Source organism: Manis pentadactyla, chromosome 8 (genome assembly GCF_030020395.1).
Source record: "Manis pentadactyla isolate mManPen7 chromosome 8, mManPen7.hap1, whole genome shotgun sequence".
Lineage (NCBI taxonomy): Eukaryota > Metazoa > Chordata > Mammalia > Pholidota > Manidae > Manis > Manis pentadactyla.
Genome location: NC_080026.1, coordinates 99,096,585 through 99,120,711, shown reverse-complemented (window position 1 = coordinate 99,120,711; position 24,127 = coordinate 99,096,585). Strand labels below are relative to the sequence as shown.

Below are 24,127 nucleotides of genomic sequence, written 5' to 3'. Positions count from 1 at the left end.
CATCATGTGTTTGCATTTAAAAGTGCGAAGAGTGACTTAGTATGTTCTTTAATGTAAATGCTCACATTTTAAAGAGCACTGAGTCATTGAGAGCAAGATTTCAAGAACTAAGGACTGTTAGTCACCCATCTCACCACCTCACCATCCATTCCTGTTACCACGTCCCCTAGTTCATTCATTCAGTCTGTGGATGCCCACTGAGCGCCTCTGTGCTGGGTTGTGTTGGGTGCCAGGGAGTCAGTGGTGAGCAAGCTAGCCACGGAACCTGTCCACATGGAGGTTACAGTGCGATTGACGAAAATGCCAAGTTTAAATTTTAATATGTGCAGCAAAAACAAAAACAAAAGACAATGATTCTGTTAAAAAGCAAAACAAGGATTACTTACTCTAGATAAAGTGGTCCTGGGAGGTGACTGCTCAGAGGAGGGGACATTACAGCCTGCTCAGTGACTACTTACCCCAGCCTTTGTTATGGCCTAGACTGAGGGGAGCTAAACCCAAGCTTTAAAACTCATATTACATGAGTCCTCCTCCCAACCATAAGTCTTTAGATGTACCTCCAAGGGACTAAGTCTTAGAATCTTCCTTCTCTCTCAGGCTCTTGTTTGCCTGAACAGTGCTCTCTGCTGACTTCACCAGGAAAGGGCCCCCTGCGTACCTTCCCAGGTCCCATATTATTGGATCCTTATTTAACTGTGTCTCTTTTATCAGAAATAGGCACTTCAGCACGCATCCTTCGCTCCTTTCTGAGACCTCCTTCTATTCCTTCTGACCTGGCTGTTGTGTTTTAACATGAAATTACACTCTATTTTTCCCCATCCCGTGTAGGTTTTGCCCACCACGGGGGTTGTAGATTTTTTTTTTTTTTAATAACTGTAATCTGCTGTGCTGGAATGGGGATTATTTCTTTACTAAAAACTTACTTCATCTACCCCGTAGTCCACCTCTCACCCAGAAAATGGCCATGAGTCATGCCTTCATCTGCATCCATTCCACATATGTTTGAGTGCTTGCTGCATGCCAGGCACTGGGGATAAATGTATTTCTACACACCCATAAGAATCTCCAAGTAGGCCACATCTATCTTGAGCTACACATAAAGTTATTTAGCCACCAAAGTGGTTGGGGAATTCAAACTCGGAGCTTATTTAAAACTCCCTTCTTAGTTCCCAGAGATGACAGTCCTCCTACAATAGCATTTCCAGCTCTACTTTTTCTGAGAAAGCCTGGCCCTAGCACTTGGGAATAAGATGTGGGTTTATTTCATGTGGTGTTATCTTGGGCCCAGTATCACGAGCTTCATTTCCTTTCCCATCTATGTATGGCTTGGGCAACACTCACTCTCCCTTTTCCACGGTGTGGGGGGGGATTGCTCCTTTGAGGGATGCTCCCTTAAAGATGTCATTTATGACTTCTGTATCTCAGGCGTCACTCTGGTTGAAATGTGACCGAAGCTTTATGTTTCATGCAAACTCAGATCCCTGGACAAGTAAGTCATTCAGCCTTCCTGTTGCCTGGCTCATGTGCTCCCTGGCCTGAACTCCCAGCAATGTTTTCAGATTCCTAGATTTTAAAAGCCATAAATTAGCAAATCATCAACATATCACCAGGAAGGATCATCTGGTAGCTATTCTAGTCAGAAGGAAACACAGGCCCCAATAACTGATCTTCACGGAGATATGAAGAACTGTAGACAGACAGATACAGTAAATAGGAAGACAAACAGATAATTCAAGTTGACAGACCATCTTGGACTGATTAGGCATTCTGCTTTGATTAGCATTTAAACTTTTGGGGAAGAAAAAAAATGAGATTGCCCTAATACTTTGGAAAAATAACCCCTTGCCTACTTCTGAAATTCAGAACTGAGGGGCAGATACCAAAAGCAAGTGTCCTTAGATGCTGCATCGTGTAATGTAATATGCCAGGTATTCCTTCCCAACGAGAGGGGTTTTGGTGGGTGTGGATGTGGGCGCTTCTTTCTTTGCATCTGCTTTGGATTCTCATAAGCCACATCTTCAGTCCTTTTCAAACTTGAAGCTCTATTTAAAGAGACTTGGATTCCTATTAAATCAATCCCTGATAATACTAATGGAATGAAGGCTTGTTCCCCCTCCCCCACCCCACTTTCCTGCTGTCTCTGTTCCCTTCCACACACTTATCAAAGTGTTCCAGCTATTGTTCTGAAAACAGGAATAGAAATGTCGGTGGGAGATGAACTACATACCTGGAAAATAAAGTCATATTCAAATCTAGACTTTTGCTCTCAAATGTTCTTTCATTAAAAAAAAAGAATTCTGAATATGACTTTTCTAATCATAACCCCTGAAGATTCTTTTTACTCAATCTCACATTTGATTGGGTGAATCCTTGCTGGATAGATTCTGAATCTGAAGAAGAAACGTACCCATCTGAGACTAAGTTGCATGGGGATTTCTGCCTTCCTGCCATGTCATTCATTCTGACAGATGTCTTTCTACAGCTGTACAAAACAGTTCCTTGTAGTTTTGGGGTTCATCCCACTGAGGATGCCATCATACAATGAAAATAAATCAGGAAAATTTCAAATTGGCCAAGTCCAAGTGTCTCTTTTTATTAAAAAATGTTAGCGGCTTATGCACCATGAAACTCATGAAAACCCGATTCCCTGTCTCTCTGGGTTGGAGCCTCCACCTCTAACACTGGTGTTGCATAACAGTGATCTGTTCCCACCCTCAGAATGTCAGGGACTGCCCCAAATGTGGGGCCAATTGTCAGTAAAAGCAATCATATCTCCCCTCCCTATACCTTCTCCATAAGGGGACATGGAGCAGTTCAGAGATACCTACATGCCCATGTCTGTGAGGTTTAATGACCTTAGCCACTGACCTCAAAGGCAAATGCCAGCTAGTGTATAGAATAGATTTAAGAAAGCTCCCATCCCAACGTATTTGCTCAACTAACAAAAAATCTGTGGCCCTGTCATGTTCCAGGCACTGTGCTAGGTTCTGTGGTTAAAATGCCGAGCGGGAAAATGTGATTCTGTGCTGCTGGGGTTTACCTGAGACTTTGACCAATCAGAACCATCCGAGGAGCCAGTGGCAGCTAAACAGAAGCATGACTACATAGGAGCATCATCCCAGTAAAATGTTCTTTTGACAGGAATTTTGTTCAATAAAATCACAAAGGTATAGAATAATCATGAAGGGTGCAAGCAGTTCAGAGTAAATGCTTCTAAAAGCATTCGGTCAGTCACATTGATATATGTGCCCACTGGAGTAGTTTAGGGCAAAGGAGTGGGGTACCTTCTGCACCTAGGAACCCGTGGACCTGATGGTGGACCCAATAGAAGAGGTGCAAAGAGAGATTTGGGAGGGTGGGGAAGCTACTGAAGCTACCCTGAGTTCCATTCCTTTCTGCCTCTTACGACACCCCTCTGTGGTGTATTATGCCTCAGCAGGCCCTGGTACCTGTGGACTCCTCTCAGTTCTTATGTGTGTAGCAGATGCCGGAGGCCTGCTGTGGCCTGTGGAAGTGCACTGGGCCTACTCAGAGTAGATGCCTCGCAGTTTATACTGGCTGGGGCAACACCCTTGGGTGTGGCTGGGGAATGGGCCAGGATGGGTCAACTTGCCTGTCATTATGGGAGGGTCAGTACCAACAGCACATGTTCTATAGCCTCGGAGCATAATTCACCAGGGGTGTCGGGTGGGGGGGGGGCTTGCTTTGCAAATCAGAACTAGCAGGTCTCTCCTCTACAAGGCAAAATTAAGAATCACTCTTTGTTTGGACTCATTTTCCCTTTTTTCTACCTTCATTCCCGAAGGGTGTGGCTGACCTTTGCCTTAATCTTCTCTTCTCTGTTCAGAAGCAGCATTACCAAGTACAATCAGCCATTTCCTCTTTGATCTGAATACAGGAAGGTACTGTTCAGGGCTGGAAGAGCAGAGAGCCATCTAGGGTTGGAAGAACCAGGTCAAAGGAGGATTGGCTTACTTAGATCTGGCCAAAGGCCACCAGGCATACAGTAGTGGGATGAGTAGATGCAGAGGAGCAAGGGTTTTGGTGGGAGACACAAGGAAGAGCCTGGACAATTTGAGATTTGGGCAATTATGGGATTGCTTATTTAAGAAGGCTGAAAAATTCCTCTTCCAAGAAGGAAGGAAGGAAAAGAAGGAGGAGAGAGAAAGAAATCAAAATGGGGTTGATAATACCTGCATACTAGGTTGTTGTGAGAATTAAGTGAGAAAGTAAAGGTAACAAATCTGTCAGAGAGGCTTCGTTGGTTACAGGCAACAGCCCCGGATTCTTGCTGACTTAAGCAGAAAAGGAGAAGAGATTTTGGGGAAGGTCAGAGTACTTTGTGGAATTCAGAGGAAAGCTGAAGGGCAAGCTCCTGGAAAGGACAGAGATGAGCCAGAGGAGCCGCTGAGATCCAGCCAGCAGGAGCTCAGGGACGGTCTTCATGGGGTTGCCATCAGGATGGATCAGTTCCTACCCGGAACTTTGTGTCACTCCATTTAAGATTAAAGGCACTGATAGGCTAGGCTGGGCAAAGAACCTTGATTAAGGGTGCCAAGACTATATCTGATGGGGGAGGGGTGGTTCCCACATGAAAAATGAGGTGCTGTTGACAGAAGGGAGGGTACATGCTGGACAGGTAAATACAACCAGTGTCTTACAATGAGGTTCTCAGGATTTATTTTTAAGACATAAACTGAGGTTGCCTTTGGGTAACAAGTTCCAAAAGATGAGTGATCCTTCCTCATGCATGGCCTAATTATGGTGGTCTAACTGTGATTTGGAATGGTGAGGGTGCAGACACAGATCCCTCTGGGGTGGTTTAGGTTCTGACTATCTACAGAGGATAAGATGCACCCTCTTTGTGCAGGAAGGTCTGGTCTGGTCAGGACCCCCGGTGTCTCTGAGGGGGGCACCAATAGTCTGTCTTTTGACCGTGGGGCTCTGTTGTACAGAGATGCCTTTGTCGCACTGTTGGGATCTATTTGCTCAGCCTTCTGCCCCTATTTAGGGAAATAGCAAAACAGCCTGTCTCCTCCAGAGTAGCTCTATTGACAGCTGGGTAAGATGATTGCTTTATTCTCTTCCTCACTAGGAGGGAGAAGGCATTTCCTTTCTTTGTGATTAGCAAAGTACTAAATGTGACCCCGGGTAGGGAGTTATCTCTGAACCTCCTTGGGCTTTTTTGTTTGCTTGGTTTTGTTTTTTCATTTGTTTTAACAGGAAATGGTTAAAGTCAGGGTTTAGCATTGTGGGCTCCATACACACGCTCACGCTCACGTTGTTCTGTTTTTGTTTTTGGCCTCCTTTCATGTCTTGAACTTTTGCAAACTTGAAACATGGTAGTAGATCCGAGACGGCAGAATCAGCCAATGATCTGATTGGCTTGCAGTTAAGTAACTGTTAAATTTCTTTTACATTTACTATGACATAGGTGTCCAAGCCAAGCATACGTCACCAACCAGTCCATTCGTGAACAGATAGCTCTTGAAAGCACAGCAAGTTTCAGGAGTTCTGAGCCAGGTCCCAAGGTTGGGTGGAAGGATGGGGCCCACACAGCCTGGACTTGGCTTTTGTTTGCTGAAGACCATCTCCCCCACAGGGAAGTCAGTTCCTGTGGGATGGGCTCTCCATACAAGAGGAACAGGAAGGCAGGAGTTGGATTAGCCGCCTTCCTTTTGGGCAATGGGGTCATGTGCCTCAGGGAAAACCTGGCTAATTGTCACCTGAAGGACATGACCCAAACACAGGGAAGCATTAGCAGGTGATACAGAATGTCAGGCTGGGAATCTTCCTCAGTCTCAGCTTTCATGAGAGTCTTGGAAAGAGAGTTAAGTGGACACTGATGGTTCAAGTCTAACGCAGGAGGGATGATGTGACCTTTAGTACTGACTACTGTGTGGTTTGGGTTGTGGGGTCATTGCCACCCCCACCCTGTCTTCTGTGTGATAAAATGCGGCTGAATTCCCTGGACAAATCCCTCTTAAAATTCACCCTGTGTTGTCAGCAGCTACCAGTGGTGGGAGGTGCTGGGAGGAGATAGGACCAGGAAAAGCATGATTAGAAGGTTCAGCAGAAAGACAGAAGAGATTCTGGCATATGTATTTGATATAAATATTATAGTTTTACACAGACATCTAGATCAATATATGCCACATTTCATCTACCTCTTTGACAAAGTGAGCACAATGTATTCAGGGAAAGCTGTATAGGATTTTCAATTTACTCTGTGTGATTTATTGTGACAGGATAGCTATGGGTTTTTTAAGTTCTTTATACTTGTTCCAGTAAAAATGGATATAGTATCTTTAAAAATAAACAGCCCAGAGCAGTGCGTTTTACATTGTCTTCCTAGAGAGAGGCTCTGCCAGGGGAGAGCTCAGGCTTCTCTGCCCTTGTGACGCCTGATGCAGTGGGATTTGCCTCCATCCGGCTCCTTAGCATATTCAGCGGGGGTGGTACTGCTCTTTTAGCTTTTCATGGGGAGTAAGAAGGAAACTGAATCAGGAAGCTATTGCAGACGTCTAGATAAGATATGATGCTGGCCTGATCTAGCCTGGGGCAGGAGCATCCCTGCCGTCAGGCTGGGCCTCCTCACTTGATTGTGACTGGCCCCAGGTCACACCAGACAGACACCAAGTCTCCCAATGCCCAGCCCAAGCTCCCTTCAGTGGCACTAGCTGCTTCTCTATTTAGAAGGCATCACATCCAGGGGGGAGGTCTGCCCTTGCTCTGGCATTCACCTTGCACTGAATATCTGGGCCTCAGTGTTCACATCAAAATATTGCGAACACTAGACTAAACATTCACCAGGGCCAGTCTGACACTGAGATACATGTGAGGATGTGGAAGGGAGCTCATCACTGTGATAGTCCCCTCTTGCAAGGACTGCTGGCTCTAAGAAACACTACCAGAGTCTTCCAAAAAGCGCATAGACTTCAGTTTGCATTCAGCTGAACTGAACTTCAGTGGCTCTCTGGGTGCCTCATTCACGGGGGCCTTGAGAAGCTATATCGGTGGCCCCCTCTCTATCCTCTAGTTATGCCTCCTGCCGTAAGTCGGTACCTCTGAGTTGTCTATTCTGAAAGGCACCAGTGGAACTGGGCTCTGAAAGGGAGGTTCCAGCCCAGCTGAGCATTCCAGCTTTCCTTTCTCGCCCAATAGAGGTAGAGAATCTAAGGACGTAGAGTGATTGAAGAGAGTTCTGAAGGTGGAGATGGTTAATAATGGAAGAAGCACATCAATACATATTTAGTGAAGGTATAGCCATGAGATAAACAATTGGCAGTTTTCCGGTTAACCCTGATAGTTTATAATAGTCAAGCATTATTCTAATACTGATTAAGTTACACTCAGTCACTTGATGTCATGCTTGCTCCATGACACACCAATGTTACCCACCCCTAATTCATTCCAGCCCAAGTCTATGGAGTTCTTACCCCAAACCAGGCATGCTCACTCACACTGGATGAGTAACTCTTTCCCACAAAATGCCATCTGCTGCTATTTTGGCATTTAAGATGCTTCCTTATGCATCTGAGGTGGATCTTTTAATCCAGCCATTAGCATTAGTTTATCCCAAGAAAGGTTTGTTCACAGAACTTGACAACACTTTGATAAATGGTTATTGTCTTGGTTTGCTGGCCATTTTCACGAACCGAGGGGCCAGGCCCTATCGAAGTCAGTCGTTAAGATGGCCGGGAGTCAAATAAAGTTCAGATCCAGAGCCACAGATCGGAGCAGCATTAGTTACCATCAGACTGTAACTTTACTAAATAGTCTCTATTATAAATGGATCCTTTAGATTCCCATCTATCTTCTGGATCATTGGGCCAGTGAGGCGGTCCTGGGCTGGACATGGTATATAATGTCTAAAGTGGATATGTGCATCACTTTGCAGCCCCATGGCTTGCCAGATTGTCTGGCTTAAGTTAAAAATTTGGTTTGTTTTTGCCGTCACTCAGCCTTTGCTGTCTTGAGCCCACTGGCCCAGCTGGCCGGGTGCAGCCAGAATCTAGTGATACAACATTATCTAGTGATAATGCTTTAAATGAGGCTCATCTCTGTCATCGCAGTCCCCTCTCTCCTGGCCCAGTGAAGACCCCTCCACTGTGTGTCCAGAAGGACCTCTTGCTGGCCCAGTCCTGCCTGACAGGAAGGAGCAGAAGCTGAAATCCTCAAGCCTCTGTTCTCTCCACTGTATCACCTTCATCTTAGTGGGAATTAGAATCATGGGCTTGGATCACATGCTGGACAAGTCACTTTACTTGCTGCGGGATGTCAGGCACATGACTTAAGGAAATGGAGGTTCAGAGAGGTTATCTGAAAAGATTCTGATAGTAGGAACACAGGATTGTTTGAGGATTAGATGAGGTTCCAGGGGCCATAGAGCAATTTATGTCTGTTACATATTGATTAACAGATATCACTATGGTTTAATAATGCTTACAATGGCATAGGCCCTTTACTCGTCCTTTCACATGTATTACCTGTTTAAATAAATCGTCAGGATAACGTCGTGGATCAGGTACTAGCCCCAGCCTTTCAGGGACTCTGACTTTATTGCTGCAAAATGCAGAATTGGTACCTTGCCCAAGACTATTGAGTTATTTAGTGTCTGAGCTGAGCTAACATAGGGCTATCAAGGTATGAATCTCACGTGGTAGATTTGTAGGTGTCATGGAACCCGACTGAGATAATTTTGGATGTGGATCTTTTTGGCATTCTTTAAATCATGCACCGTGAGCAACCATCGCTCTGCTTCCAAGGAAGGCACACCCTGCTTTCAATCTTAAATATCTTCAATTATATTTTCAGTCATTGAGGATACAAGAAATTCTGCTTTCTCCTCACAAAAACATTGTTCCCCAAATGACTGCATCTGGAATTTTCAAAAGTCCTGAAAATATTTCTGGAAAATAAATTTTCCCCCTTCTCCATCCATCCCTTGCACTCCTGCAGGGCCCCCAGCCTCTGTCAGCCATGGGCTGGTGGGAGCAGATCTTCTAAAGCAGATGCTGAGTTAGAGAGGCGGCCTCTCCCCATCCGTCAATTCTAACTGCATTCAAACATTTTCAGTATGTGGGCTTCTTGGTAACTTCCACTGTACGGGAAACAAAATGGAGGGAAATGATTATTGGCACAAAAGGGGGAAGCCATAAATCTTCAAATCAGATATAGGACAGATTAGAACAATATGGGTTCTCCAAGGTTGCCATGATAATGTACCTAATAACTCTCCTTGGGCAAAAAGGCAATCTGCTTTCAATCAATCTCGCTTTTTCTGAGCAAAAATACCAATTACGTTGAAGGAAGATTGTTTTTCTTCCTTTTTGATAAAGACTGCTCTCCACTCCAGAAATCATGCTATAGCTGAAAGATATATATTTTCAATAGTCTAGAATGGTATTGGACAGCTGGCATCAAATGAGAAAAGTCAATCCTTTTTCTTTCCCTCCCTTCTCATTTGTCTACTTCTTAAGAGAAGTGAAAGCTAATTAAAGGCTTAAGGGATAATATTGATTGCATTGGAATATATTTTATATGTACCCAGCATATTTCCAACTAAGAGAACCCTGACTTTTTCTAAGGCTGAATAAATCAGCTGGCTGAGCCTTTGATTCAAAGGTAAGAGGGTGAACTCACCTTCCCTTCCACTTTTTACACGTCCGTCCTAGAGATGAATGATTTCAGAAGAGGAAGAGGGAATGCTGGCAGATGTGCATTCAATTGTTTGCACACAGGATAGGAAGGATGAATGTTCTGGCATTTTGCTGGACCTATTGCTGACTTGAGTCCAGCTTTGAATGATAACCAGACTTATGTTGGTGTAGAACTCTGGTGCAGGAAGCTGGCTGGGTGGTGTTAACCTCTCACTCCCTCACCTTTTGAATGGGGATAAGTAGCTTGGCCAAGAGCACACACATGAAGCCAGTGAGCTTTCTGCCTTACTGGAATGTGCACAGAGCAGAACAGGGAATTAAATCTGGCTTACTTTCACATCTGTATGACAAGAAGAGCTCCACCACGTATCTGTCCTGTGGAGGGGCCTGTACGTTGGCACCTTCATCTGGCCTTGTTCTCAATCATTGAAGTTTGTGGGCAGAAAGCATTAGAATCTCCTCAAGCAGCCCTACTATCTTTTGCAGAGAAGTCAGATCAGGAGGGAGAGCCTGTTTTTTGGTCATTTTCTGGACACACTTGGAAAATTCAAAATCAGGTATCTTATTCAGGACATGCAAATTCATTTGCAGCCTGTTTTGTCCACATAAATGCACGTGCCACAGGAAACTTTTTAAGATATGATAGAAAATGTATGTAAGTGTTCAATTAACATAATTTATTCAGACATGCTGCATGTTTCAGGAGGGAGTAGTCATATGGGTTTGGGGCATAAAATTTGGATGGGTGGCCAAGGGACCTCCCTTAACCCAGCAGATAACTGGTTGGAGATCAAAGTGATCATGTTAAAATGTGTCCTCTGAGGGCAGCCCATTGACAGTCTCCTCTCCCTGCAATGGCTCTGCTTGGGCAGTCACTCAGGGCAGCACCGTAACAATAACAGTCCATAATGGTGATATTATTAACTGTATCACGCATATTATTGATTTACTCTTTGTTCTGCATCATTATCCTTTCACCAATGAGTTTACTGCATTATTCTCACATACTTAGTCAAGCACCAAATTACAACAAAAGGCCAGGCTCTTGTAATGGCATCTAATGGAACATTGCATAAGCGATCATTGCTTCCTCCTATTATGAGCTGCCTCTAGCCAACGAGCTTTCTGCCTTATTGGAATGTGCAGAGAGCAATTATGAAGTGCAAGGGACCTGGCCTTTCTAAATTTTTCCCATGAAATCACCATGCTTCCTGATTGCCACCTGCTCATGCCTCAATGCCCAGTCAGGGGTTTGGCCTCAGTCACCATCAGCCTGAGGGGCACAGGGACCTGGGCTGAGCCCCTTGCTATGGTATCTTTGCTGGAAGACAGCAGGTTTCATCTCCATAGCCAGTTCCCAGCTTTTGGACACGGGGCTAACTCTTGCACCAAAGTGCTTACTCCTGATTGAACGGATCCTGTAGCAAATCCAAGTGGCCACAGTTTATCTGGTGTCACAGGCAGATTGGTCCAGGAGCCCAAAGATTTTGGGGAGACTTTGGTTTCAGTTTTGAAAGAGGACTCGTCTCCTCACAGGGAGCCACCACATTGGGAAAAGGCAACCAGTTTGAGCCTCATCCCTTCTGCTTCTCCCCATCTTGAGGCAAATTCCTCTGGCTCTCATGAAAATCTGAGGCACCCTTGCAAGCAGCTGTCTGGGGATGCACAGCCTGCAGCATGATCTCCAATTCCCTAGGCATCCCACCCATTTAGCCCTGAGTAATGCTCACTTACTGTAAAGTGTTACATGCCCCCATTGTCGGAGGAGTTATGGCAGAAAAATGCAAAATTTCCTTTTTACTGCTTATGGCCAGCACAGCCCATAATGTGTCAAGCCGCACATTAGCCACCCTGATAAAAGTCCGCTTTCCTACACACAAAATCATCGTTTCAGCAAGATTTGTTATCTCATTACCTGATAAGCTCTATGTCATAAACCAAGACTCATTCGGTAAATCTCTCAGGAGGACGCTTTGTGGGCAGAAAGGGAGAGATAGGGATCTGCAAGGGACTTGATAATGCAGCATTTAAGCACAAGCATAATGTCACTTATTGTTAAATGCATAAAACCACTTGGCCAAACGGTTGAGCTTTTAATAGGATTTTGTGCAGCATCAGGTGAGAAGCCATATGCCTTTCCTGTCGAGGAGTCTCTGAACACCTGCCAGCACCACTGCTTTGCCTCACAGCCCTCTGGGGATGGGAGCCAGGCTTCTTTGGAGCCTCTGAAGGAGAAGATGCTTCCCTGCAGCTGCGTGCTTCCTCTGTGCTGCCAGGGTGGGTGCCGGGTCTGTGCCGGGCGGCCCCATCTCACTGGCCTCTCCCATTCAGGCACATTGTGGTCTGCGGACACATCACTCTGGAGAGTGTTTCCAACTTCCTGAAGGACTTTCTGCACAAGGACCGGGATGATGTCAATGTGGAGATCGTCTTTCTTCACAAGTAAGGGGTCCCTGCTGTTTTGAGACCCTCCACCCAACCAGGCACCCTGAGGGGGACACCCTGAGTGACTGTGGGACTGGTTGTATGGGGGTGAGTTGGGAGGCAGGGCAGAGTTGAATCCCCCACAATCCCCTCTGGCCTCATTAGAGAGGATGATATGGAACCAGCGGAAAGGGAGGTGACACACTAGTTCAGTCACAAGACCCGTGCTTCTGTCTGTGGAGGCAATTCTGGCAAATAACAATGGAGTTCATTGTGGGTCAAACATAGCATTGCTGTCCCCTCAGCCATCTGGATCTGTGTGACCCAGTGTGTCCACAGTGGAATGATTTACCGTTTGGTGTGGATTCTTCACAAGCACAGGAGTAACATAGCGACCACACAGGACACATACATAGAGGAAGCAGGCTCTAAGGTAGTAATAAAAGCAACAACAGCTGCCTTTGCTAGAGACTGTCCATGTAGGACTGTGCTGGTCACCTTGCCTACAGTCTCTCCTTTAGTCGGCAGAAGGAGTAAAAGTACAAACTCTGAACTCAGAGTACTCCAGCTAAATCCTGACTCAACCAGTTACTTGCTGAACAAGTCACCTCACCTCCCAGGGCCTCAGTTTACACACCAATAACATGGGGAGACTATAATGGTTTCAACCTCCTTGGGCTGTTCTGAGAATGAAAAGAAGCAATTCATTTAAGTACACAGAGCAGTATCAGGCATGCAGTAAGTGCCCACTAAATGTTAGCTGTTATTGTGAAAGATAAAATTTATTAGGCTGCATAATCAGCCTAGGTAGTAGGTCTTATTATGTTTGTTTTTCAGGTGAGGAAAGGAAGATATCTCCCCTCCACTCAATGTTGTTGAGATTTTAAGCTCTGCCTGATTTCATGTTAGGTTAAAGTTACTCTGCACAGGGATGGATTGTTGGGAGGCCCAGGCATGTTGACGTGGTGGCGCTGTCTATTTTTTATGAAGACAGGTGCATCATGGGGCCAGCCCTGCCCCAAGTTGTTAAGGAAAAACTTCACATGTTGGTGTTGGCTCAATATGGGCTGACCCCCAGGACTCATTCACGCCCTGAGATCCCACTGAGGTTGACTTCCCTATAAGCTCACATTCTGTACAGTTCCTTCCTTTTGACATCTGTTCACAGAATACCAAACTGACAACATGGTTGAGCACCAGAACTTTTTTCTTAGCACTGACTTCTCTAAGTTCTGAAAAAACTGGCCAGTCCACGAGCGCAGGTGCAGAGCCATCACACCCAATTCAGTGTTTAGCCAGTGCTTACCAGCTGTGGGGCCAGTCCTCTCCTGAGTGTTTTGGAAGATTCAAGACAAGTACAGTGTGTAGGGTCTATGCTCCTATTGGTTGGGCATTCCAGGGTGAGCACATATGCAACAGTTAGGGCACAACATCCATCAGGGCAGGCTTCCTGGAAGAGGCCAGTTTGCAGTGGATCTGGAAGACTGGCCTGGTTTGCACAGGCAGCTGCTTTTTCCCACCCACTGCTTTAGTCTGAATCAACAAGCTAGCTGCTAATGCTTCAACTGCTAGGATTCGCCTTTGTGTCCCCAGCATCTATGAGTATCAGCGTTGTAGTAGATGGCCCAGTTAATAAACCTCTGAAAGCTTTGGGTTAATGGCATACATTCCTGTAGGGTTGTTTTGAGGTTTAAATGAATTAGTACTTGTCAAGTGCTTAGAAGGGTGTCTGCCACACAGTAAACACTCAAAAACATGAACAGTGATTATTATTTCTGAGTACTTCATAAGTGTTAGGTAAGTGTGGGTTCACTCAGTCCTTGGCACCTAGTGGGTTCTAACTTAATATCACCTCCCAGGGCCTAGTAGAGTCCCTTATAGAGAGTAGGTATTTTTCATCTCTGCAGTAGTAATAAATAAATGAACAGGTCAACCAATGTTTAAATCCTTGTCCTTCAATGGGAAAGATGTCTGTATAGCTCAGCACTAAGGATGAAGAATAGTGTCCACATGCATGAATCAAGACAGTATGGGGAATAAATTACCTCTGTGTGTGGCTGCTCATAGGTGACGTTTTTTGATCTAGGCCCTGGAGGATGAGAAGTCCATGAGGTGGAAAAGCTTGGAAGAGGCTTTTGATGGAGGGAAGAGCAGGGGGTTTTGGTTTTCAGCTGGGCTGGGGTTTTATTTTTCTTGAGCCTCTTATTTATGGTAAGTAAGGGGACTGTTTTGAAGGAGAAAGCGTTTTCCCAGAGGTCTCTCTCTGTGCGAGTCTTAGAGAAAGGAGGCCATGAAGTCTGCACTATTAACGGCTGTTGTATTAATGTCTGTTTCTTCTCTCCCTGACAGCATTTCCCCTAACCTGGAGCTTGAAGCTCTGTTCAAACGACATTTTACTCAGGTGGAGTTTTATCAGGGTTCAGTCCTCAATCCACATGATCTTGCGAGAGTCAAGGTAAGAAGAAAGAAGTGACTTCTGCTTTAACTGCATCTGAAAGGCGGTCTGACTGTGGTGAAGGGGACATGCCTCTGAGGATGGCAGGTGTCGCCACCAAACCCCTAATGAGATAAGTCAGATACTATCAACCTGGACATCACCCTTCCCCTGGTGCTAGGACTTTGTTCTGCTGGCATATGCTAGACCACCTACCAGCCTTTCCTTACTAGGACTGGTCATAACACAAAACTTATTTTGCTGGCTCTCTCAATATCAGTGCCCCTGAAGGAAGCAGACCAGTGGTATGGAGTCTACAGTCTCATATACAACATACTAAATCAAGTGATTCCCATCTTGAATACTTATATTGGACTCAGTGTAGCTCTGAAATATATTACTTACATCAGAAAGGAAACTTAAAGATAAAATATAAAATAAAATTTTGCCAGGCCATAAAAAATTTGAGCTTCCTTTCTTCCCCTACCAAAGGCTATAGGTGCAAAACTAAATATGCTGCTATCTTATATCACAATGGGCGAATCTTTCTAAAACCTGCTAAGTCAAAAATCTCCTCATAAAGCACACCTGAGGCATACGGGGGAAGGGATACAGCAAAATGACATCTGCTACATTGCTTATTTCATACAGATTTTGTAAGCATGTCCAATATTTGCTTGCCAGTGGGTACAGATCAATATTGTAAACCCACTGACATTTAAATGCTAACTATGGTCGCAACATAATTTAGTAAATGATGTAACTGGCAAACACGAAAAAGCTAAAAGGATTTGGGTAAATTCTTTGGATTATTAAAGAAAACTAAAGACAATTTGTGACATACCATGTAGGAAACACGCTCTCCCACCAAGTGCAGGAATGGTCTGTTAAGTACAATTACAAAATAGGACAGATTGCAGACCTGAGCCAGCATGAGAATTCTTATGCTTATGGAGTCCAGTTAATCTTAATATTATCCAGACATGATCCAAGTTATGACTAATGTGAAATCTTATGAGAACATGGAGAAAAATAGTTATTGTTCATGGATCTAATTTAGATGCAGGCAATTATTAGCACAACTCATGATCCTCTCCAAGGACTAAGTCTTTTTTGGCTCGTGTTTCGATAAGTCAGTAGGTTGTATTTTGAGGTCATCTGTAACAAATCATTTCATACACATAGATTTGTTGTCCTTTGAATCTCTGAATGCTCACTGAATACTAAACAGTCTTGAGCTGTTATCTGATGCAGGGTCTCATTTCCTCTTATTTCACAGTTCAGATGTGAAAAAGGTTAGATGAGGGACCTCGGAGTCTAAGTTTCTGAATCCCCAACTACTCAGTTAACTTGGTAACCAGACAGGAAGGAGTTTGGCCCACCTAACTCCATTTCCCAAATGGGAAAATCAGGGTGATAGGATGACGGTGCAGACGTTCAGGAAGGGAGGCAGGGAGAGGACTGAAAGCCTTAATTAATTGTTTTTTAAAGAAATCTGGAAAGATTTCTCATAAGTGACTATTGAAAATGAAAAGTATAATTACCAAGTCCATGTTGTATCCTATAACAGCAACAAGAGAAAATGTTTATACCATAACAAGAACTTGGCCACCTACACTTTTGACAAAAACTGAAATCTCTCAGGATTATTTTTTCTTTCCTTGCAAAGCCCCAGGTTCCCCAGCGCTGTCAACAGAGAAAGACTGTAACCAAGCGTGGCTGTTTATACGCCTGTGTTCTGTGGTTTTTCCTTTTGGTGTCTTAGATAGAGTCAGCAGATGCGTGCCTCATCCTTGCCAATAAATACTGCGCTGACCCCGATGCAGAAGATGCCTCCAATATCATGAGGTAACAGTGGGGCGGCTGGGGAAGGTTCTGGGCTCCGCGCTCTGTAGCCCGCGGGCTTCCCTTTTGGTGGCACTGGCGAGCACCATCTCTGTGGGACCTTCTTTGCCCTATCAGCCACTCCACATCCGTCACAAGCATCGACCAGGGGTTGCTGAGGCTTTGGTGACTGGAGGGCAATGACACAAGGCCTCACCCTCAGGAACCTCAGCCAGGGCTTCTAACTGGTCTTAGAATTGAGATACTTCAGACAGGATTAGAAAAGGAAAGATAGATTTAGATGCATGCGGGCCTGAAATAAGGTATCGGGTTCCCTAAAGGGGAGTGGGCCTGAGTATCTTAACTATGGGTGGTTTTGTCCCCCAGGGGACATGAGATATGCAGAGATGTTCTTGGGTGCCGCTCGCGGCTGGTGGGTGGAGGCAGGGATGCTGCTCACACCTTAATCACAGGACGGCCCCCCACGGTGGGGAATCATCCTGCCCAGACTGTCAGTAGTGCCAAGGTTGAGAAGCACCGTGGTAGAGCTTTCTGAGTGTGTCTCTAGCACATTGATCAATACCCCGCCACCTCTCAAGAGGAGTTTGTTGACCAGTTAGTTTATTTCGGCTAGTTTTCCAAAGTGGAATAGTGTTCTTCACTGAAAACCTTCTCAGTGCTTCTAATGCTATTACTGTATGAATTTCTAAGAGAATGTTCTACAGAGAATTGATCAAGCTGTTTGACTACAAGTCCCCCTTCTTTTTGTAGAACATCTTATGGGGGGTATTCTTTGGAAAAGACTGCCCACTGCCTTTCCTGCAAGTGGGCTTGGCCTGTCTGAGGCCCCTCTCTGCTCTACTCCTACTCATTTTTTTCTCATTTCAGAAGAAATGGTTCCATTTTTGTTCTTAACCATAGACCCTTATTCCTGACATCCCGAGGCTATGGAATGTCTAAAAAGTTAAGATATTTTGCTCCCAGATAGTGAAAGCCCCTTGGATTTTTCTCTCCTCCGGCATAAATTGCAGAATAGTTAAGAGAGCTGGGAGGGAACAGTAAAGAGAACCTTCTGGGGAAGAGATGAACAGAGAGAAAACATCTCACTCCCACTGTATTCCTGGGAACACCTGCCTAATAGCGAGCAGCCAACCTTTGATCTAGACAAAGACTCCCCTCTCCCTGCAGCCTGGTGTACTGTGTCCTGGCAATTTACCTGAGGTGGAGGGGTGGGAAGTTGCCTTTGCAATGTTACATTGTTACAATGTAGTCAGTAGCCCCAAGTGACATGAGCTTCCCCATAGGTGAGGTGGGGGAATGCCTCCACCGCATTTCAGATGAGCAAGTCCTTCCCTCAGCATCTGGTCCTGTGTCTGGCAGGTGACATCTGGCCCAGTGCTCTCTCCATACTTGCCTTTCCTTGGCGATATGCTTAGCGTAGTCGGTCTAAGGACGGTGATGCATGAACTCTTACAAGCTTTGGGCTTGCCAGACTGCAGGGAGCTGGTAGAATGGTGGCATGCTTCCACACCTGGGTCCATGGCCCTAACTAGTCCCAGCTGGAAAGTGGCTAGAACAGCCTCAGCTTAACCTGTGTCAGTTGGCCCTTTCCTTGAATTTGAATTTCCATCCTGCACCAAGTTTTTCTGTTGAAATGGTAAAATGTAACTTTAAGGAATGAGGCTTCATTATTTTCAAATTTTCAAATAGGAAACAAAAAAAGATAAAACTTAATGTTTTGACCCTACAGAGAAGTCTTGGGCTAGTGCTGCTTTTTTTTTCTCCCAAAGTGAATACTTGAAATGAAGACTAGCTTTGAAATGGGCATTTATTTTAATCACAATATTTTATTTAAGCCTTGACTGTGATAGGGTGAATATGAAGGCTTATAGGTTATCAGGGTGATTGGCATGATGCCAGGGCATAAAAATTACTGAACAGAGGTTGTATCAGAAATGTAATTAAGCCATTCATTGACCAGAATCAGAACTAAGGCCTTGGAAGGAAAAGGAAATGGGAAGCTCAGGGTTAAAAATGGGCTCTCTCTTTCCCTTATTTGTATAATTCTCCTTTCTTCTTAGTTTAATGAGATCAATCTGCCCCTTTTGAAATTAAAATGTCAAAGATCCATTTGAAATGAGCTAATGCAGAAAACTGGCTGATGCTGTGAACTGAATTCAGAGGTCTGACAGAGGCTTAAAGTCCTTGAGTTATGAGCGTGGGCCAACACAACACGTTTTCAAAAATAAAATGAAATCCTTCAAGTGCAAAAGCCTAGGGTGGATTTGTGCAGGGAGAGTCTTACACGTGATCCATTTCCTAAATTCACAAGTTGTAGCTTTTCAGACAAACCTGCTCCCTGGCTGCCTTCTCTCTGTCTTTGCACAAAAAAGGATGAAGCCTAAATGTTTCTTGGTGGGAAGTTGTGGGGTGGTCATGATAAATGCACAGTTGCATTGCTGATTAGGCCTAGGGGGTGGGCCTTCCTGTGGAATTCCATTCTTTAGCCTTCCTTGTCTCAGAAGGAAATGTACAATGTCACCCCTGACAGAGCTGGTAATGACAAAAACCATAACTTACACATGGAGAGAGCTTTTAATGATATCAAAGCATTTTCACATCTGGCCTTCCATTTGCTGCTCATATCAAGCCTGTGAAATAAATAAAGCAGGTCCTGTTGCCCCCCGTGTCCAGATGAGGCAACAGTCACAGAGTGCCCCGGGGATTTCCTGGAGGTCATCCACTTCATTAGTACAATAGCTGGGACTGGAATCCAGGTGTTTCTATTCCTCTGCTCCCTGCCCCTCCCCTTTTAGCACAGTAATTATTATGCGTAGCAGAAGTGCTGAGGTTGGGTCTGGGGGGAGGAGGCAATTGTTGGTACTGACTGTAGACTAAGGGCAGTTTGGGAGAATTTTCTACCAGATCGTGACCTCCAGAAGGCCTTGGCATGTCTCTCTAACCAACATTAACATCATCATTTAGATGCTGATATCTGAGTCATTGATCCCATCCTAAGACGCCTGCTGAGAAATCATTTTTATGACAGTGGTGCCCTATGCGTGTGTTTGTGTGTGTGTCTGAAGTTGTTAACTTGGGGAACTGGACAGAGCAAATTGTGTCTAGGATATGTGAGACTACAAACCTCTGTTGGCCCCATGAGTTGCACTTTCTTTGTTTAGATGCCTACACAGGCAGCAAGCACATAACCCCTGCTCCAGAACCCTCCACCCCTAGGACCCACATGCTCACATACTATCACCCAGGCACCACAGGACCCCTTCTTCTTTTATGCCCAGGAAACAGTCTGTGGCTATTCTGTGGTTTCTTTTTCACACTATCTCGGGGTACAGTGGTTCGAAACAGTTGAACTTGGCCCAGAACCTGCCAACCCTCTGGATAGCCCTGGCTGCTGGCCCCACATTCGGTCCATGTGGATGGACAGGCAGACCTCGGGGATATTTTGGCTTCTGTTCCAAACCAGCGCAATAAAGTGAATATTGCAATAAAGCGAGTCAAATGAATTTTTTGATTTCCCAGGGCATATAAAAGTTATGTGTATGCTACAGTATAGCCCATTAAGTGTGCAGTAGCATTATGTCAAAAACAATATATATATCTGAATTAAAAAACACTTTATTGCTAAAAATGCTGACCATCGTCTGAGCTTTCAGTGAGTCATAATCACTGATCACAGCTCACCGTAACAAATATAATAATAATGAAAACGTTTGAAAGGTGAGAATTACCAAAATGTGACAAAGAGATACGAAGTGAAGAAATGCTGTTGGAAAAATGGCCCCAATAGACTTGCATGATGCAGGGTTGCCACAAACCTTCAATTTGTTAAAAATATGCAGTTATCTGCAAAGTGCAGTAAAGTGAATCTGCACTAGAACGAGGTGTGCCTGTCATCAGCTCAGTCTTCCCAGCAGACTCCCAGGGAAAGGCAGACCCCACCTCAGCTTTGGCTTTTTCTTTCAGAGTGATCTCCATCAAGAACTACCATCCGAAGATAAGAATCATCACTCAGATGCTGCAGTATCACAACAAGGTAGGACAGTGAGCCTGTCCCAGGGGTGGAGGTGCACATGTGAGTCCTGTGTCGTCTCTTTACTGTGCTGCCGAACACGCGCACACACATGCACACACACACATACTGATGCAATCCAAAGGCCTGGATAAAGAAGGGTGGTGAGTAAAAACCTCCCTGGGACATTTCAGTCCAAACACCTCATTTACTGTTGGTCTCTGGAAGGAAGCTCCTTTATGTACTGATCCATTCATTCATTCAGGAAGCACCTATTGGACCTCTAGGTTCAGAAATACTGATGCATTCTTAGGTCCTATTCCAGCATCTTCTTGTCTTAAGTGCTTCATTTTTTTCAGTGCTTTATTTCTTCAGTCAGTATTTATTGAATGCCTACTGTGTGGTCAGGGCTCTACCTGACCTCCCTAACCCCTGTGGATAACAGCAAAGGGGAAGTCCTATTTTGTGCCCTCAGGGATTTAACAATCAAGCCATAGAGGGTGTCTCAGACAAGTCATAGCACTTTTCTAACAGAGACCAGGTGACTGGGAGGAACGGAACATAATGCTGGGTGTAGAATGTGGTGTTCCCAAATTCAAGATGAGACATTGCATGGTTGCATTCAGTTAAAGAGTTGGTTATCCAGAGATTAAACATAAAGGAATTTTCCTAGTGTTATAGTTTGTAAGAGGGATTGGAAAGAAAACAAACATTGGGCTCCATGTTGTTTCCCTTGTGATCACCACTCAGTAAATTGGAGTCCAGTCCCTCATTCAGAGGCGATGCTCCTTCACTCGGCCTGCCATTAAACTCCCAGGAAAACAGCTTTGGGGGAGGGAAGGTGGCACCTTTCTCTGTTTGATATGAAACTGGTTTTACCCTTAATGAGGCTTAGAAACTGGAGGCTACTCAGTACCTGGAATCAGGTGTCCTGTCTGAACAGAATAACTCCCTGTTAGGTTATGAGTGAGTGTGTGTCCCATCTTATAGGCCATATTCCCTACAAAATAGGCAGTCAGGTGCCCCAGAGAAGACCTTGTTCTGCCAAATGCACCAGTGCCATGCCATTATTTCTTAATTGCTGGCAACTGCGGCCCCATTTTGCTGTGTGGAGGCCCATCAGAGGCCGTTGTTGAGTGGAGCCTGCTGTCGGTAACTAGCCTATCACTGGAGCTTGCTGCCCGCTGTCAACCATTGCCCAGCCCTCGGCAGGTGGTTCCATTGCACAGCATGTGGTGCTCCAGCCAGTGGGCTTGGTGGTCGGCACCCAAGGTCCTGTGTGTCCATTTTCCTATTTGTCTCTGGAAAACCCAAGGTCGTGGAAGAGATAAAGTGAGGATATTAGTAAATCACAAGCATCAATCTGGAGAAGTTTTTGACAGCAGCCCCCGCAGGTGGAGGTGAATTTTATTAGCAAGGCTGTGGCTGGTGACAGCTCCTGAGGCAATGAACTCTCCTTTCATTTGTGATTTGAAATTTCATGTAGTGTGGGAGTGCTTGAAGCTGTTTAGATTTTTGGCTGCATTTAGATTGAAGAGGAAAATTAGTGTTGTATGCTTAATAAGGGATGTCAGTTCCTTTTCTTCTTCCAATGAATGCGGATGTAGCATCTTCCAGAAATTGAGGATTTCACCTACATGATTTTTGTCAAACTCAAATTCGCTCAGCAGACCTAGGATCCAGATGGTACCTGGTCAGTATTCGCATAATCATAGCAAGCTGAATGTCTTTTACAGATCTCTGCATTGTAATTATTCAGCAACAGTGACAAGATACCGTCCATGGTTATTTGCTTAAGACATATTTTATTTCGAACTACCCAATCTATTTGGGTTTTAGAGTTAGGCAATCACTTACGAGATTCTGCCCCTGTAAGATTAGTAAGGGTGCAAGGGACAGAGTGACTTTGACACGGCATTTTTCTCAGTCATTTCACTTTTTTCATCTAGAGATGAGGAGAAAGTCCACAGGTCATTGTTTGTCATCTCATCCCTCATAGAATTGCAAATGGACAGTCTTCACATTGCTTTACACTTTGATCTGTGTCCTAAGGTGCTTGCGCCTTCCTTTTCAAAATGTTTTTCCTCCCATTCCCTTACAATATTATTTTTCTTCCTCTCTTGCACTTCCTTTCACCAGTGACTAGATGTCCAAAGTTCTCCATCCATTAAAACTTGCTTTCTGGAAACAACCTGGTACATGTGTGTAAATTTATATCACTGTCAACATATTCTAAGGGATAGTTCATTCCACAACTGGATGCCAGTCTTAAAAGGTAAAGAATTTCAGTCCCCTGGGATCTAGTGATGGTGGTATTCTAGGGACGCTGCCTACTTTCTCTCTATGTAAAACTGGTCCTGAGTTTGCCATCATAATAATGTCAGACATTTGTTTCATATTTTGTGGTTTTAAAAGAGCTCTGACATCCATTATCTCATTTAGTCCTCATTTGACCATCTGTGCATTTTAGCATCCCAGTGTGACTTCGGACCGCGGTGGGGTCTAAGGTCTGTCTCAGACGGAGCAGCTCTGATGGGTACAACTCATGGTCACTTGGCAGCCAGTGAGCTAAAATACAGAACTGCCAACGGCCACCTTCTCTTTAAATAGAGTCACAACCCGCTGAACCAAACTGTGGTTTCTCAGAATAGGCTTTCTAGAAGGACTAAAGTGGATCTGTTTTAGTATCATTAGAATTCACAGAGAGAAACACTCTTGAGCCTAGCCATCTCTGAGCCCAGAGAGAAGAGCAGGGTGTTTTTTTGACTTCAGTGTAAATGGCTTGAGTCTTTTCAAGGAAAGAATGGTTTATGACATCTTGGAAATGATTTAGCTATTAAATAATTTTAAAAAAAATTTCCCAGCAGGCTGTAGAGAAAGAGGTCTTTGTCTCTGACCTAGAAGCCAAGTCCTAATGGCCCAAAGGAGATTTGGGCATTCACAAAGCCCTTGGAGCTTTCTTGCTATAAACTCTTACACTTGAGCGGTAGTGTTAAAGTGTTTTCTCTGAAGTGACCTTTGTTTCTCATGGTGGATTCCCCAATGTTGTATGTGTAGTGAGATGATCAGGGACTGGAATTTCTCTCTCCTGGTTCCCAGGAGGGCCTTTTTCGCATTCCTTCTTGTTGAGATGAGAAGTGGTGCAACAGCAGAACGGAGGGAGCCCCTGGTGCTGTGGGACATGCCCTAGCTGTCTCATTCTCCAGAGGAGAGGACTTGCCTCTAGACTCTTATGCAGCAATGCTGGCATTTTCCACTGTATCCAAATTTCCCTCAAATGAGAAAGGACTGAGTTACCAGAAACAAAGCATTTGAGTTCCTGGGCCAATCTCCTATTTTTGTTTCATGCATATATATGTCCCTCCCCACCTTTGGTGAATGCCTCCCTGCTCCCTGCCCTGCAATTGGAGAGGAAATCATGGCCAAAAAAGGAGGCGGTGGAAGCCTGAGAAATGAAACAAACCTGACTTTCCAGTGTAATAACATGTACAATATGTCTAAGGAACTCAAACCAGATGAGGACATGAGGGGCTCAAGGCCTAAAAGCCTGGACTTCATACCCTGGATGGCACATCGGGAGATGAGAGGCCTGCATGGAAAGGTTTTATTTGTTTTTGTTTTTTTAATTTTTAAATTTTGATATCATTAATGTACAATTACTTGAACAACATTATAGTTATTAGACTCCCTCCATTGTCAAGTCCCCCCACATACCCCATTATAGTCACTGTCCATCAGTGTAGTAAGATGCTA

At 44.7% G+C, this 24,127-nt stretch overlaps 1 protein-coding gene across 29 annotated transcripts in view; it reads left to right on the top strand.

Moving 5' to 3' along the window:
* KCNMA1 (potassium calcium-activated channel subfamily M alpha 1) overlaps positions 1 to 24,127 on the top strand; it is a 702,509-nt gene that overhangs the window by 497,751 nt on the left and 180,631 nt on the right. For 28 of the 29 annotated variants that reach the window (XM_057506035.1, XM_057506055.1, XM_057506052.1 and 25 more), the window contains exons 10-13: positions 11,994 to 12,104; positions 14,436 to 14,541; positions 16,286 to 16,368; positions 20,329 to 20,398. In XM_057506035.1, the coding sequence (XP_057362018.1) occupies positions 11,994 to 12,104; positions 14,436 to 14,541; positions 16,286 to 16,368; positions 20,329 to 20,398 (370 nt within the window). Of the gene's footprint in view, positions 1 to 1,425; positions 2,493 to 11,993; positions 12,105 to 14,435; positions 14,542 to 16,285; positions 16,369 to 20,328; positions 20,399 to 24,127 lie in introns of those variants that run through there. The other variant, XM_057506048.1, reaches the window with a different exon arrangement.